A 16,221-nucleotide genomic window follows, 5' to 3' on the forward strand; every position below is an offset into this window, starting at 1 on the left:
GCCAGAGCTGGGCTGATCCGAAGCCAGGAGCTTCTTTCGGGTCTCCCACGTGGGTGCAGGGGCCCAAGCACTTGGGCATCTTCCACTGCTTTCCCAGGTCACAGCAGAGAGCTGGATCGGAAGTGGAGCAGCTGGGACTCGAACCGGCACCCATATGGGATGCCGGCACTGCTGGCGGTGGCTTAATCTACTATGTGTCTGGTTTTTTTTTTTTTTTTTTTTTTTTTTTAAGATTTATTTGAAAGGCAAAGTTACAGAGAAAAAGGGAGAGACAGAGGAGCAAGAGGAGTCTTCCATCTACTGGTTCACCTCCCCCCACCACACCCTCGAATGGTTGCAGTGGTCAGGGTTGGGCCAGGCCAAAGCCAGGAGCCAGGATCCAGCAGCTCCATCCTGGTTTCCCACGTGGGTGCAGGGGCCCAAGCACTTGGGCCATCGTCTGCTGCTTTCCCAGGCCACAGCAGGGAGCTGGACTGGAAGTGGAGGAGCCGGGATTCCAACTGTGCCCATGTAGGATGGTGGCGTCCCAGGCTGTGGCTTAACCCACAGTGCCACAACGCCGGCCCCTCACCCCACGTGGAGTCTCCACCCGTGTCCTCGCCTCCTCCCGCACCCTGTCCCTGACGGTCTCCTAGTTCAGTGAGAAGGGCCACCTCCGCAGTGACATGGCCACCTCAGCTGGCTGGGGACTCGTGCCAGTCTTGTGCAGTTTCCTGTGACCCCCTCCCCATGTCTCCCCTCTGCTCTCCGCGTGCCCTGCATCGTGCGGTGCCCGCCGGGTGCCCGCCGTCCTCCCCGGGGTCGAACGCGTCCTTCCGTGCATGCATGGCCACCCCCAGGGGCCCAGCTGGATCTTGCCAGCCCCTCGCGGTGGGAGTTGAGCTGAGCCCCAGGGAGCCCCATGACCAGGGGAGGGAGAGGGAGTCCTCCCAGCCTCGACGTCAGCCTGGCTCCGCTCTCCCTGGGCGAGCCGTGTTCTGTCTCCCGTGGGCCTCGGCAGAGCCACCCCCAGGGCGTCCTGACCTGCCGGCCCCTGCTGCCGTGGCCGCGGGCTGGGGCCCCCGTGAGCCGCGCGTTCACTTCCAGGTCATCGCTTCCCTCCAACTTGGAGATCCGGCGGCTGGAGGACGGGGCCGAAGGCGTGTTCGCCGTCACGCAGCTGGTCAAGCGCACGCAGTTTGGGCCGTTCGAGTCCAGGAGGGTCGCCAAGTGGGAGAAGGAGTCAGCGTTTCCCCTCAAGGTGAGCGCCGCTGCCCGCAGGCGTGCGGGAAGCCGCCGTGGCCACCCCGCGGCAACGCCGTGCCAGTGCCTTGGCAAAGCCCCTGAAGCTGTGGCTCTGCTTAGCTTCCAGGAAAATGTTCCGTGTTTTTCACTGGTTTTCCTAGTCCAGGAGCCTGATGGGTAAGTCGGTGCTTTGTAGTGATCGGTGTTGCACTGGAGAGCGGTCCGAGCCGAGCTGTGTGCGGAGGGCGCCCGGCAGGCTGGCGTTGGGCGGCGTCTTGATCGCACACCTGCACAGAGTGGGGGTGGCCCTGCCGAGCTTCTTGTCCGGGCAGCGAGGGGACACAGCCGATGATGGCAGAACAGCTGGCGAGAGACGCGGCCTGAGCCCGGCGGAGGGAGCCAGTGGCCGTGGGCTTCGGCCATGGGCTTCGGCCGTCCTCTGGGAAGCTGAGCTTACAGGACCATCTCGGCAGCAAGCAGAAGGAAGGGCACTGGGTTTACTGATGAGAGAGAGAACAGGGGGGAGGGGAGCGAGAGGGCGGAGACCCGGCTGCAGAAGGCAGCTGGCCGCGGGCCTGCTGGGGACGCACCGGCGACCAGGGCCCTTGGGGAGAAGTCGTCCGTGCCCACCGGGTGTCATTCCCGTTCCCTGATCCTGAGGGTCGGCCTCGGGGATTGCGTGGGTTGGGGGCCCACCCCGGCCGCCGGCAGCCGTGTGCTCCAGGCAGTTTCCCAAAGCCCCCAGAGCCAAGGGCTGTGGGCTGGGCACCCGCCTCCCGGGACCCCTGCCTCCTCCCCCCACTCCACGGGCGCTGTCCTTTGAGGGGCTCCTCCAGGAGGGTCTCCGTGGAGGTGAGAGGTCGCCTAAGTGAGGAGCGAGAGTCCATCAGAGGACAGGGCGTGAACCCCCCCCCCAACACACACACGTGGGGTTAGGGGTTAGTTTGGCTTTCAGAATGTTTGCTCCCGCCCCGCCCCTACCTGCAGCACTGCTGGGCCCCAGGAGGGGCGGCTTAGAAAGTGCAAGGAGCTTTGCCGATGCCGCCCGGCGCGCTCGTAACAGGGCCAGGAGTGGGACTCAGCTGTCCCCGGTGCCCACGCGTGTCCAGTTCACAGCTGCACCGAGCAGAGAGGCTAGCGTCCCAGGAATGTCACGGGCTGTGAGTGGGCATGTAGTAGCGTCCCTTAGGCCATGCCATGCCCACTGGGAACCAATGCAAGGGTGCAAGCCCTCCCCACGGGCAGGAGTGGAACTCAGCTGTCCTGACCGTCCCTGACGGTCCCCAGGCCGGGTGCAGAGCTCGGGTCCCTGTGTCCTTGTGGAACGCGAGTGGATTGTAGGCATCTGGTGCCACCGGGCCACGTGTGGAGCGCAGGCGTCCGGGGACGGAGGTGTCCTGGTGAAACAGCGCCCTCTGCTGGTGTCTCCTGCTTCCTCCTGCCTGCGGCCAGCCTGGCCGGGCTCAGCCGGGGTCCGCCTGGTGCCCTCCACCCGTGGACGGCCGTGTCTGGGCCTGGCCCTGCCTGTGTAACCCGCCCCCCCGCCCCGGTGGGCGGGGCTTGCCCTCAGGTGTTCCAGAAAGACGGGCACCCCGTGTGCTTCGACACCTCCAACGAGGACGACTGCAACTGGATGATGCTGGTGCGGCCGGCGGCCGAGGCCGAGCAGCAGAACCTCACCGCCTACCAGCACGGCGGCGACGTGTACTTCACCACCTCGCGGGACATCCCTGCCGGCACCGAGCTGCGCGTGTGGTACGCCGCCTTCTACGCCAAGAAGATGGACAAGCCCATGCTGCGGCCGGCCTGCCCCGGCGTCCACGGTACCCCGACCCCAGGCCTGGCGGGAAGCTGTGCTGGGGGTGGGGGGTTGGGCAGCGGGCCCCACCCTGGCCGGGAGCTGTGCCGGGGGTGCGGGCGGCCGGCCCCACCCCGGCCAGTCCTTGCTGAGACTCGGGTCAGCGGGCAGCTCCGCCCTGGACGGAGCACAGCCAGGGCCCAGCTCTGCCCCGGGCGCTCCGCCCAGCGGCCCCTCCCAGTCCTGCAGGTGGGAGCGTGGTTCCCATGTGGGGGCAGAGGGAGCAGCCCAGAGAGGGGCAGGAACTGGCCCAAGGTCACGGTGCAGTACAGGCAGCACCGGCTGCAGTGTTGGCGCTGTCCACAGGGCCCGTGTGTGTGTGTGTGTGTGTGTGTGTGTGTGTGAGTACACGCATGAGCAGACGTGCATGTGTGCCAGTGTCCACGCGTGTGGCCGAGCCTGTGTGTATATGCACACCAGTGTGTGTACTTGCAGGTGCACGTGTATCTGTGTGTGTGTGGGTGCACACACGTGTGTTAATGTGTGTTCACAGGCCTAGGCGTGGCCCCATGAACCATTTGCCCAAGTCCTTGCTGCTGTAGGAACCAACTGCGGTGCCACGACTAACCAGGGTCCGAGGCGTCGTGTTGTTCGTGTGGGGCTCCCTGCTGGGTTTTGAATCTCCCTTATCCCCGTGGGGGAGGGTCTTCACGTTACCCGGGAAACCCTGTGGAATCACCGGTATGTGCTGGAGCGTGACCTCAGAGCACGGTTTCCCTTGTCGGGGCCTCGTGCCGCCAGGGGGAGCCGGCGTGGTTCGTGGTTGCCATGGAGATCGGCTGCTCAAGGGGCGACACTGGCTTGGCTGCTGCGACCCCGCAGCGACCGGGGTCTCACGTGAAAGTCAGCTCCCTGCTCTCGCAGTGCGGTCCAGGCAGCCATGGAGAACGATTCTTGACACGTTTGGAACCTTCTGGTCTGTGCTGGGTTGATTCCTTGTAAGTGAGGTTTTCAGTAATGCCCCCAGGTCAGGGGAGTGCAGGAGCCTGAGATGGCCACAGGGTGTCCTGGGCTGCCCCAACAGATGCCACCCGCGGGGAGCTTGGCCCCAGAAACGCATCCCCCCAGCTCGAGGCTGGGGGTCCGAGGGCACGGCGTTGGCGGGCTTGGATTCCCCAGGGTCTCAGGGAGAGCGTCTGTCTCCGGCCCCCAGCTCCTGGCGCTGCCAGCCTTCTGGGCCGGGGCGTGCGTCACCCCACCCCCCGCTTCTGTCTTCTCCCTGTGTCTCTGTGTCTCGGCCTCATAAGGACAGGGGGTGGCTCTGTCCAGTGTGACCCCACCTTGAACCCCCCTGCAAAGATCCTGTTGCCAAGGTTCTAGGCAGGCTTGGGTTCTGGGGGCCCCGTGGAGCCCACTGCTGGCTGGTGAGGGCTGGTGGCATGGGAGCTGCTGGGGTGCTGGCAGGAACGTGGGTGGGGGCTGCAGGACGAGGGTGCGCCCTCTGCAGACACCCAGGACGACCACGCGCCGTGTGCAGAGTTCCGTGTGTTGATAGCCAAGGGCACAAGATCAGGAGAGCTCAACCCTCCCTTCCGGCACCCAGGCCCCGCCCCTCGGCTTTGCTGATCCCGCTACCCGGCCTGCCCTGGGGCAGCGCCCACTTGCTCAGAGCCACAGTGGGGCTGGGTTCCCCGGGCAGCTTCCACGTCGCTGAGATCTGGGCCTGGGTTTCTCATGTCCTCAAGGCCTGGGCAGCGGCCACTCTGTGCCCGTGACCGGCTCTAACTGCCCGTCACAGCGGGGTGTGGTCATTAGAGGCTGCCTTGAGTCCTGGATGACGTCACAGCCCTCACGGCTCGCAAGGTCAAAGTCAGAGGTCACTGCCTTTGTTGGAGTAGTGGTTCTGAGTGCTCTTCCCGTGCTGGGAAACCCTTTAAACCGGAACTGAGCCTGAAATGCATTTTAGCACAGTTAGCCGGGACCGCGGGGGGCAGCAGAGCCACCTCCCGCCCGAGGGGACCCTGGGGTGGCCCGTGACTCCTGTGCACGCGGCAATGGTCAGACCGGATCTTGGTGTGAGCGGAGTGCGGGCTCACTCTGAGCACACCCCACCCGCCGCTGGCTTCTGACCGGGGAAGGGAGTGAGTGACTCGGGGACTGAAGCCGAGAGAGGTGCGTCCTGTGGCTGTCGCTTCTGGCTGGGACGCACGGCAGCAGGTGTTTCTGGAAAAGCCGAGTCATTGGCGCTGGTGAATTGGTTGGTTGTTGCATTCCTTGTGTTCTCTCTACCTGTGGAATGCCCACCACGCCCTCCAGCACCGACACTCTGGGCAGACGGTACCTGGGGTCCCACCTGCCCCAGGCCTCCCTGGAACCCACCCACGCCCTTCCCCAGCCCCCAGGAGGCGCCCAGGGCACAGCACCATTCTGGAAGGGGCGCGCCTAGCACCTTGCCCAGCTGACGCCAGGTGTGGGAGCCCCCACCGCCTGCTACTTAGGAACTGTGTCTCAATAGATGATGGGTTCCGGGGAGGGGTGAGAAGCCTCAGAGCTGGGGCCTGCGTGATCCTGGCCCCAGGTTCAGCGTGTGCAGGGCTGGGGGCCTGCGTAACCCTGGAGCAGGTTCAGTGTGCAGGGCTGGGGGCCTGCGTGACCCTGGCCCCAGGTTCAGCGTGTGCAGGGCTGGGGGCCTGCGTAACCCTGGAGCAGGTTCAGTGTGCAGGGCTGGGGGCCTGCGTGACCCTGGAGCAGGTTCAGCGTGTGTAGGGCTGGGGGCTGCGTGACCCTGGAGCAGGTTCAGCGTGTGCAGGGCTGGGGGCTGCGTGACCCTGGAGCAGGTTCAGCGTGTGCAGGGCTGGGGGCTGCGTGACCCTGGAGCAGGTTCAGTGTGCAGGGCTGGGGGCCTGCGTGACCCTGGAGCAGGTTCAGTGTGCAGGGCTGGGGGCCTGCGTGACCCTGGCCCCAGGTTCAGCGTGTGCAGGGCTGGGGGCCTGCGTGACCCTGGAGCAGGTTCAGTGTGCAGGGCTGGGGGCTGCGTGACCCTGGCCCCAGATTCAGCGTGTGCAGGGCTGGGGGCTGCGTGACCCTGGCCCCAGGTTCAGCGTGTGCAGGGCTGGGGGCCTGCGTGACCCTGGAGCAGGTTCAGTGTGCAGGGCTGGGGGCCTGCGTGACCCTGGAGCAGGTTCAGTGTGCAGGGCTGGGGGCCTGCGTGACCCTGGAGCAGGTTCAGTGTGCAGGGCTGGGGGCCTGCGTGACCCTGGAGCAGGTTCAGCGTGTGCAGCGCTGGGGGCCTGCGTGATCCTGGCCCCAGATTCAGCGTGTGCAGGGCTGGGGGCTGCGTGACCCTGGCCCCAGGTTCAGCATGTGCAGGGCTGGGGGCTGTGTGACCCTGGCCCCAGGTTCAGCGTGTGCAGGGCTGAGGGCCTGCGTGATCCTGGCCCCAGGTTCAGTGTGTGCAGGGCTGGGGCCTGCGTGACCCTGGAGCAGGTTCAGTGTGCAGGGCTGGGGCCTGCGTGACCCTGGCCCCAGGTTCAGCGTGTGCAGGGCTGGGGGCCTGCGTGACCCTGGAGCAGGTTCAGTGTGCAGGGAGGACTGCATCGTCCAGGCAGTGAGGACTTGGCTTTGGGTGCCGGCAGTGTGACAGTTGCTGGGGGAGGGTGAAGCCCTGTGGCCGTTACTGCGCCTCTCACCCGGGGGTGGGCAGAGCCGGGCGTCCTCGGAGTGCTTCCCCCAGAAGCTGCTGGGTGCCGTGGCCGGACCCATCCAGTGGTCACTGTCTCGTTGTGTCTGGTTGTGTCCTGCACGTTCGCTCCTTCCTGACGTCAGTCAGTCTCCCAGCTTGGCGGAGCCGGGCTCCAGATAGTCTCCGCTTACGTGGCTCTGCTTGGGGGCTGTGGAGGCGGCGCGTGTCCATCGGCTCGTACGTGGGTCCTCTCTGCCATGCTGGCAGGGCCGGCAGCTCCCAGGCAGCCCTGCGGCCGAGAGGGGCACGGCAGGTGCTGCGCTGGCGCCGGGTGCACCAGGCCAAGATGGGGGTGGGGCCCGTGCTGCAGTACAGGCGCGGCCCTAGGGGCAGTGACACTCCTACAAGTCGGCCATGCGCCTCGGTCCCGGGAGCAGGTTCACTTCTCCAGCTGTGTTTCTGCTGGGCTCCCAGTGAGGGGGTTTCCTTGCCCCCGGAGGGTCAGGGACCCTCCCTGGTCCGCGTGGGCGGCAGCATGGGCTGAGCTGATGTCATCAGTAGGTGTCAGAATCATGTTCTAGAAGAAACAAGCACAGCGTGTTTCACAGCACGGGGACTGTGAATGCAGCGTGACCATGGTCACGCGGAGCCACGTGCCTGTGAGTGGCGTGGCCACAGGCGCTTGTGGCTGGCATGACCATGGGGACGTGTGGCTGGCGTGACCACGTGTGTGTGTGGTTGGCATGACCACATGTGTGTGTGGCTGGCATGACCACAGTGCCTCTGAGTGGCGTGGCCTCGGGCACATGTGGCTGGCGTGACCATGGTGCCTGTGAGGGGCGTTTTCTAGTGTTTCTGAAAGACCGGCAGTGGTGACGTCGGTCTACACCCTGCAGACCTCGCTGGTGCCCATGTGGGGTCCAGGGACCATGGCGGTTGTACACCATGGTGTGGGCTCCCCCTGGGCGCAGGAGGCTCTGCCCTGAGGTCAGGTCCTCCCTCCCCACGTGGCCCCTTCGGTTCTTGTCTTTCCCAGAGGGAGCAGCACGTTCCCTGTGGCCGGGGTCTTGGCGTCCTTGCTGCCGAGTTCCGGGGCATGGCTGCCACCGCGGGTTCTGTGGGACAGCAGCAGGCACGGGGCCACCTGGCGGCTCAGGTTCCACGCCTCTTGTTGCATGAGCCAGTGAGAGGTTGGGGGGTGAAATGCGGGTCCTGGGGGGGGCGCTTCTTCCTTGGAGTCCTAGGAGGGGCTGTGTGTGGTCCCGTCTGGCCGCAGGACAGGGCCTGCAGCGGGCGGCTCTGCGTCCACTCTGCTCAGCTCCCGCACGTGCGTGGGAGGCCGAGGGCGGTGCCTGGAGCCAGAAGCACTCATGAGGTCGCCATCAGGACGAGCCCCCGGCCCTGGGCTGAGGCTTCCCAGGGCGGGGGGGCGGCGAGCCCTCGGACATCATGTTTTCCCCTCTTGTCTCCTGCAGCTGCCGGCACCCCGGAAAGCAGCGCCCCCGCCGAGTCAGAGCCTGGCCAGTGGGCGTGCAAGGTGTGCTCGGCCACCTTCCCTGAGCTGCAGGTCCTGAACGGTGAGCTCTGGGTGTGCACTCGGGCTGGGCCCCTCAGACCTACGCCCTCTCCTCCCTGCAGAGTCACTGGGACCAGGGCCTTGGGGCTTCCTCCGCCCAAACTCAGGGGCGCTCAGCAGGCGGGTGGGTGGGTGCCAGCACCGTGTGGGCCCCTCCATTTTCTCGGCTTCCCCTCCCATTGCCCCTTTATCTGCAGACCGGCCCAGGTCCACTCTTCCACCTAAGGTGGCCAGGAAGCAGCTGGTTCCCTCCCCAGTTCTGCGGAGCCCCAGGGGATTCCTGGGGGAGTGGCTTTCTGTAGTAAAGACAGGTGGCAGGTGTCAGTCAGGGGAGCCGGGGCGGGATCCCAGGTGAGTGCAGTGTGCCTGTGCCTGGAGGCCCTGGCCCTGAACTTGTGAGGGTGTGAGCGAGGGGTCGTGGGGCAGGTGATCAGCACCAGGCCGATGGGCAGAATGTTCCGGAGCCCGTGAGAAGTTTGCAGGCAGCTACGCAGAAGTGGGCAGTGCGCAGTCTGCGCCCGCTGCGGTCTTCAGGCGGCAGAGCAGAGAGCGGAGCAGAGGCAGGGCCGGCGGGCGGACGTCTGTGTGACCCTGGGGAGACCCCAGCTCCCTGCCGTCTCCCCCAGATCCCCCCACATGGCTGCTCCCGGCGAGACCCCAGCTCCCTGCCATCTCCCCAGATCCCCCCACATGGCTGCTCCTGCGAGACCCCAGCTCCCTGCCGTCTCCCCAGATCACCCCACATGGCTGCTCCCGCGAGACCCCAGCTCCCTGCCGTCTCCCCAGATCACCCCACATGGCTGCTCCCGCGAGACCCCAGCTCCCTGCCGTCTCCCCAGATCACCCCACATGGCTGCTCCCGCGAGACCCCAGCTCCCTGCCATCTCCCCAGATCCCTCCCCCCACATGGCTGCTCCTGCGAGACCCCAGCTCCCTGCCGTCTCCCCCAGACCCCCCCCACATGGCTGCTCCCGCGAGACCCCAGCTCCCTGCCGTCTCCCCCAGATCCCCCCCCACATGGCTGCTCCCCGCAGGCCAGCAGAGCTCGGGGGTCGCGTGTGCAGGGGACCCCAAGTCGGGCTTCACCCTTTCAGCTACCTGCTCACGCCCTCCTCCCTGGGCGGGGGTGGGGGCTAGGGAATCTCTAGGAACTGCTGTTGGGGGGCAGCCTGAGGGGCCAGGGCAGTGGCCACGGCCCTCTGTGGGGATGGAGTGGGGAGGCCGAGGGGCCACGATGTCGTGACCACGCCCCTCCGGTTTGCGTGAGGGGTGAGGCTGCAAACTTGTCGTGAGAACAGGGCGCTGTAAAAATAAAAATCAGAGACCAGGAAGCAACTGAAGGTGACGTGTGGTGGGTGGCTGCCCCGAGGAGCCTCCCGGAGAGATGGGCGTGCAGCGACCACTCCTGGAGCAAAGCTGAGAAGGCGTGAGGGGCCAGGGGCGCAGCGTTCCCCAGGGAGGCGAGAGGGGCAGGGGAACCTTGGCATGAGGGGCGTGGCTGAGGGGTCCGCCCTGTGAGCGGCAGGGAGTGAACGTGACCCACAGGGAGCCACGTGCAGGAAGTGTAGGGTCGAAAGGAGTCACCAATGGCGCTAGGCCGCCACCCGCAACGCAGCTTTTCCCAGGAACAGTGGTTCAATCCCAGCTGCGCCACTTCCGATCCAGCTCCCTGCTAAAGGCCTGGGAAGGACGGCCCAGTGCTTGGGTGTGGGTGTGGGAGGGGCACCTGTCACTGTCCCTGCTGGGTGTCGGTGTGGGTGTGGGAGGGGCACCTGTCACTGTCCCTGCTGGATGTGGGTGTGGGTGTGGGAGGGGCTCCCGTCAGTGTCACTGCTGGGTGTGGGTGTGGGAGGGGCTCCCGTCAGTGTCACTGCTGGGTGTGGGTGTGGGAGGGGCTCCCGTCAGTGTCACTGCTGGGTGTGGGTGTGGGAGGGGCTCCCGTCACTGTCCTTGCTGGGTGTGGGTGTGGGAGGGGCTCCCGTCACTGTCCCTGCTGGGTGTGGGTGTGGGAGGGCTCCCGTCAGTGTCACTACTGGGTGTGGGTGTGGGAGGGGCTCCCGTCAGTGTCACTGCTGAGTGTGGATATGGGTGTGGGAGGGGCTCCCCTCACTGTCACTACTGGGTGTGGGTGTGGGAGGGGCTCCCGTCAGTGTCACTGCTGGGTGTGGGTGTGGGTGTGGGTGTGGGAGGGGCTCCCGTCAGTGTCACTGCTGGGTGTGGGTGTGGGTGTGGGAGGGGCTCCCGTCAGTGTCACTGCTGGGTGTGGGTGTGGGTGTGGGAGGGGCTCCCGTCAGTGTCACTGCTGGGTGTGGGTGTGGGTGTGGGAGGGCTCCCGTCAGTGTCACTGCTGGGTGTGGGTGTGGGAGGGGCTCCCGTCAGTGTCACTGCTGAGTGTGGGTGTGGGTGTGGGAGGGGCTCCCTCACTGTCCCTGCTGGCTGTGGGCGGGGCTCCCTCACTGTCCCTGCTGGGTGTGGGTGTGGGAGGGGCTCCCTCACTGTCCCTGCTGGCTGTGGGTGTGGGCGGGGCTCCCTCACTGTCCCTGCTGGCTGTGGGTGTGGGTGTGGGAGGGGCTCCCGTCAGTGTCACTGCTGGGTGTGGGTGTGGGACGGGCACCTGTCACTCTTCCCTCCTTGCAGAACATCTCTTGGGCCACTTGGAGCACACCAAAAGCCTTCCTCCAGGCAGCCAGAGCGAGGCGGCCGCGGAGAAGGAGCCGGAAGCGCCGCGGGGGGAGCCTGCGGCCGTGCCCGAGGGCAGGAGCGCCAAAGAGCCAAAGAGAAAGCCTCGGAGGGGCCGGAAGCCCAAAGCGGCCAGGACCGAGCAGTCGCTCGGCCTCACGGAAGACAAGGAGCCGGCAGGTGGGGCTGGGCCCCGAGGGAGTGCCGCGTGGGCACGGTCCTCCCTGGGCCGGACCCGGCGCTCTGGGCCTGCCGTAGGGGCGCCCCCACCGTGAGCAGGAGCCTCTCCTTCCCCGGCCTCTCCCTGCTCTCCCCTTGTTGTCGGGCCCGGGACTGCTGGCTTCCCGTCCACGGCATCGTGGGGCACACCTCCACGTGCGTCCCCCCATCGCTGCTTTCCAAGCAGAGCTCCGTCCCGTGTGGGTGCAGGTGGGCGTGTGGCTGTCCTCAGGCCCCCACGGGAGTCGGTGCTGTGACTGCAGCGCCTGGTTGGGTGTGGAGGGCTGTGTGACCTCACCCTGTGGGTGTGGGTCCCTGCCAGGCTCTTGTCCGGGTGCTGTCGTGTCACACCCGCCCGAGTGACAGCAGGGACACCACTCCTCTGAGAGTGGGAACTCCTTCATCGTCCTCAGAGCGAAAAGGACGAACTCAGAAGGGGGCGTTTGGCGACCACTCTTAGCTTCCGCCCTTTCTCCCGGGTTCTCTCGGCTCCCAGGCCCTGTGGGCCGTGCCAGTGGTAGGAGGAGGGGCTGAGGGAGCCCTGGGGGAGCCCTGCCCTTCTGGGAACAGGGAGAAGCGGGCGATGGCGTGGCCGTGCCACTGAGTGCCCGTGGCCGTCAGGGGCCGTCCAGCAGGGGGCTGCGTGGCCTGTGGGCCCCGCCTGGCCTCGCGAGTGCTGGGCTCAGCCGGGGCCGTGTGTGCGGAAGGTCTTCGGCTTTCTGAGCATCCGCGAGGTGGATCGCCCACTACCAGACCTCTCCAGGGTGGGTTTACGAGGTGGCGAGGTGCCGCTGCGTGCCCACAGCCCAGACTGAAGTCGTGTTGTGCCACTGTTGTTTTAGACTCCCCGGTCACAGTCGTCTGGGCGACTGCAGGCTGACGGGCACAGCCTCGGTTCTCTCCGTGTCCGTCTTAGCCATTGTGCCCGCGCCTTGGGCCGCCGCTGGCCCTCTGTCCCCGCTGCCGCGGCCCTGCCCGCTGGTGACCGGCTTGTCGCGTCCCCTTCGCACAGAGCGGGTGGCAGAGATCGTCACCGAGGTCCCGCCGGACGAGCCTGCGAGCGCGCCGCCCGACGAGCGCTTCATGGAGCTGGTGTTCGGGAAGTTCACGGCCGGCACGAGCGACGGCAGCGCGGTGCCGAAGTAAGGAACCCTGGGTGCCCGGGCCCCGCACGGTGGCCGCGTCCCTGCTGGGGCCGGGCGCTGCCCAGTCCTAGAGGGTCAGGCTTCATTTCTTGGCTGGGAGCAGCCGGAAGCTTCTGGGACTCAGGCGTTAGAGTGTAAACACCTAGAAAAACACAAGTTTTCCTGCAGTGGGTAAATGTATGTAAGATAAAATGTACCATCTGCTTTTTCCTTTTTTAAAAAAATATTTAGTTATTTAAAAGAGAGAGGCGGGGAGGACAGAGACAGAAAGTCTTTTTTTTTTTAAGATTTATATATTTATTATTTGAAAGTCAGAGTTACACAGAGAGAGAGAAGAGGCAGAGAGAGAAAGAGAGAGAGAGAGGTCCTCCATTCCCTCCCCAGTTGGCTGCAACGGCTGGAGCTGCACCAATCCGAATCCAGGAGCCAGGAGCTTCTTCCGGGTCTCCCATGTGGGTGCAGGGGCCCAAGGACTTGGGCCATCTTCTACTGCTTTCCCAGGCCATAGCAGAGAGCTGGATTGGAAGACGAGCAGCTGGGACTAGAACCGGTGCCCATATGGGATGCCGGCGCTGCAGGCCAGGGTCTTAACCCACTGTGCCACAGCGCCAGCCCCAAGAGAAGTCTTCTATCCCCTGGTTCACTCCCTGCATGGCTGGAATGGCCAGGGCTAGGCCAGGCTGAAGCCAGGAGCTCCATCCGGGTCTCCCATGTAGGCACCAGAGGCCCAAGCACTTGGGCCATCGTCTGCTGCTTTCCCAGGCCACAGCAGGGAGCTGGATGGGAAGAGGAGCAGCTGGGACTTGAACCGGCGCCCACACGGGATGCGGGCTCTACCCGCTGCGCCACGACGCGGCCCCCTCTGGCTGTCGTTCACCTGTCTGCTTGTCGGGCGGGCAGGTTCAGCCACCACCAGAACAGCACCGTGGCCCTCAAGCGGAGCCTGATCCTGTCCAACCGGCACGGCCTCCGGCGCAGGCTGAGCAAGCAGCTGGCGGGGCCGCAGCGCGTGTACCAGTGCGGCGCCTGCAGCAAGGTCTTCCAGAACAGCAGCAACCTGAGCCGGCACGTGCGCTCGCACGGTGAGTGCCCCGCCCCCCCGGGACGCCCTGGCCGGTGAGTGCCCCGCCTGGTGAGTGCCCCGCCCCGCCCGGGACGCCCTGGCCGGTGAGTGCCCCGCCCGGTGAGTGCCCCGCCCGGGATGCCCTGGCCAGTGAGTGCCCCGCCCGGGACGCCCTGGCCGGCCGACGGGCGCGCCGCTGCCTCCGCCCCGGCCTGTCCCCTGACCTCGGCCGGGACCCCGCAGGCGACAAGCTCTTCAAGTGCGAGGAGTGTGCCAAGCTGTTCAGCCGCAAGGAGAGCCTGAAGCAGCACGTGTCCTACAAGCACAGCAGGAACGAGGTGGGCGGGCCGTGGACGGGGGGGTCGTGGGGGGCAGGCTGTGGATGGGGGCCGTGGGGGGTGGGCCGTGGACGGGGGGCGTGGAGGGCGGGGCGTGGATGGGGGCGTGGACAGGGGCCGTGGGGGCAGGCCGTGGGGGGCGGGCCATGGATGGGGGCCATGGGGGCAGGCCATGCACGGGGGCCGTGGACGGGGGGGGCGTGGGGGCAGGCCGTGGATGGGGGCCGTGGACGGGGACCGTGGGGGGCAGGCCGTGGGGGGGCCGTGGGGGGCGGACCATGGATGGGGGGCGTGGGGGTGGGCCGTGGGTGGGGGGCGTGGGGGCGGGCCATGGACGGGGGCCGTGGGGGCGGGCTGTGGATGGGGGCCGTGGGGGGTGGGCTGTGGATGTGGGCCCTGAGGGTGTGCCGTGGACAGGGGCTGTGGGGGGTGGGCCGTGGATGGGGGCCATGGGGGCGGGCCGTGGATGGGAGCCATAAGGGTGGTCCGTGGATGGGGGCGTGGGGGTGGGCTGTGGATGGGGGTGTGGGGGCGGGCCGTGGATGGGTGCCATGGGGGCGGGCCGTGGATGGGGGTCATGAGGGTGGGCCATGGACGGGGGGCGTGGGGGCAGGCCGTGGATGGGGGCCATGACAGGTGCCGTGAATGGGGGGCATGGGAGTGGGCCGTCAGTGGGGGCCCTGGGGGCGGGCCGTGGGGGCGGGTCGTGGACGGGGGCGTGGGGACAGGCCGTGGATGGGTGCCCTGGGGGTGGGCCGTGGGTGGGGGCCATGAGGGTGGGCCGTGGATGGGGGGCGTGGGGGCAGGCCATGGACGGGGGCCCTGGGGGTGGGCCGTGGGCGGGGGCCCTGGGGGTGGGCCGTGGGTGGGGGCCATGGGGGCGGGTCATGGACGGGGGCACAGGGGCGGGCCGTGGACAGGTGCCCTGGGGGCGGGCTGTGGGGGGCTGTTCTGGGGCCAGACGGGGGGATCCTGGGTGCCCTACGTGGGGTAGGGGAGAGCCCGGCCGGCTCGCTGACGCTGCCGTGTCCGGCCAGGTTGACGGTGAGTTCCGCTACCGCTGCGGCACCTGCGAGAAGACCTTCCGCATCGAGAGCGCGCTGGAATTCCACAACTGCAGGACAGGTGAGCGGGCGCTGGCGCTGCCTCCAGGGACGGTTTTTGTGTGTCGGCTTCTGTCCAGCAGAAGCCCATGGCCGGGCTGTGCTGGGCGCTACCTCTCGGGGGCGTGCAGCCAGCGGGTCAGCCGGTCGTCATGGAAACATGCATGATGCCCTCGGGGTGCGGCGCTGGGGGGACAGGCCTCCCTGTTTCCCACAGTGCCTCCCAGCGATGATCGCACAAGGCCGAGCACTGGACAGTCACCGGGCTAAGAGGAGGAGGTCCCTGGGGTCTTTGTGTTCCACGCCCTAGGGCTCCTGGCAAGCCGGGGCCGGGGGGCAGTTGGCTTAGAGACCCACTGGGGCAGCCCTTGATGCCCACTGCGTTCCCGTTGGGTGCTCCGTGTCATGTGCTCCGTGTCACGTGCTGCGTGTCAGCTGCTGTCGGGGTGCTGGCTGGCCATCCCCAAGTCCCTTCCCCAGCGTCGGCCGAACCTCCCTGCTCCCCGGCCTGGGGCCGCCGCTCGTAGGCCCTGGAGGAAGCTGCTGCCGTGTGTGCCGTGGTGCCCACGGTGGGTCCTTGGTCGGTCGGCCTGTCCTGCCTTGAGGGCTCCCAGCTGGGCTGAGGCTCCTTGCACCTGTGTCCACGTGTCCCTCCTCCCGTGGCAGGGTTCTGAGCGGCAGGCAGGAGCTGTGTTTCCCAGAGCGCCGCAGGCCCTGGGCCCGTGGAAGCAGTGGCGCCAGAAACTGCCAGAGGGACTGGCGTGCTGCTCCCTGAATTCTGAGCCCTTCCGTCTCAAGTGTTCCCAAGATTTGGGGTGCAGCCCTGCGCTCCCATTGGGTGCAGCACGCGCAGACAGACTGAGCCTCCGTTGTGTGCTGCCCAGGCTCAGGGTCCCGGTCCCTTGCCAGGGGCCGCGGGGGTGGGGGCGTCGGGAAGGGAAGTCCGTCCTTGGCCTTGGCTATTTCTGCAGAGGCGCGGCCGCCTGCCCTGGCCAGCCGCCGGTGGCAGAGTGGACTGACGGCGCTGAGCCGTGCCCCCGTTCCCGTCCAAGGCGGCCTCCTTCTGCAGCTGAAGTTTCAGGCTGAGCACTGCGCACAGTGGCGTCAACGCTGCCCGTGTGCTGCTAGCGCCCTCTGGCAGCACTGAGGCTGAGCGAGCGTGGGCACCCCCGGCCATTAGACCGAGCATTTGCGCAAGGAGGGGAGACGCTTGTACACGCGTGGGCTGCTGGGTGTCTCTCAGGCCCACTCACCGGACCGTCTTCCTGGGGCGGGGGCCGCGTAACTCATGCAGGCGTTCCCCATACCGCCTGGGGGACAGCGAGGTGCAGACGCCAACCCCCCGCAGCTGGGCTCCCCTAGAAATCCTCTCTCCGCCCCGGGGACCTGCGCCC

General features: G+C 67.1%; 1 protein-coding gene across 4 annotated transcripts in view; it reads left to right on the top strand.

The window, feature by feature from the left end:
* Window positions 1-16,221, top strand: part of PRDM15 (PR/SET domain 15) — a 64,008-nt gene that overhangs the window by 23,962 nt on the left and 23,825 nt on the right. For all 4 annotated transcript variants that reach the window (XR_011388317.1, XM_070073125.1, XM_070073127.1 and 1 more), the window contains exons 4-11: window positions 1,087-1,240; window positions 2,795-3,047; window positions 8,180-8,281; window positions 10,918-11,139; window positions 12,191-12,320; window positions 13,224-13,405; window positions 13,630-13,724; window positions 14,762-14,849. Coding sequence is in view for 3 of the 4 variants with exons in the window: in XM_070073125.1 (XP_069929226.1) it covers window positions 1,087-1,240; window positions 2,795-3,047; window positions 8,180-8,281; window positions 10,918-11,139; window positions 12,191-12,320; window positions 13,224-13,405; window positions 13,630-13,724; window positions 14,762-14,849 (1,226 nt within the window). In the remaining variant the exon portion in view is untranslated. The remainder of the gene's footprint in view (window positions 1-1,086; window positions 1,241-2,794; window positions 3,048-8,179; window positions 8,282-10,917; window positions 11,140-12,190; window positions 12,321-13,223; window positions 13,406-13,629; window positions 13,725-14,761; window positions 14,850-16,221) is intronic.

The sequence above is a fragment of the Oryctolagus cuniculus genome, chromosome 4 (genome assembly GCF_964237555.1).
Source record: "Oryctolagus cuniculus chromosome 4, mOryCun1.1, whole genome shotgun sequence".
Lineage (NCBI taxonomy): Eukaryota > Metazoa > Chordata > Mammalia > Lagomorpha > Leporidae > Oryctolagus > Oryctolagus cuniculus.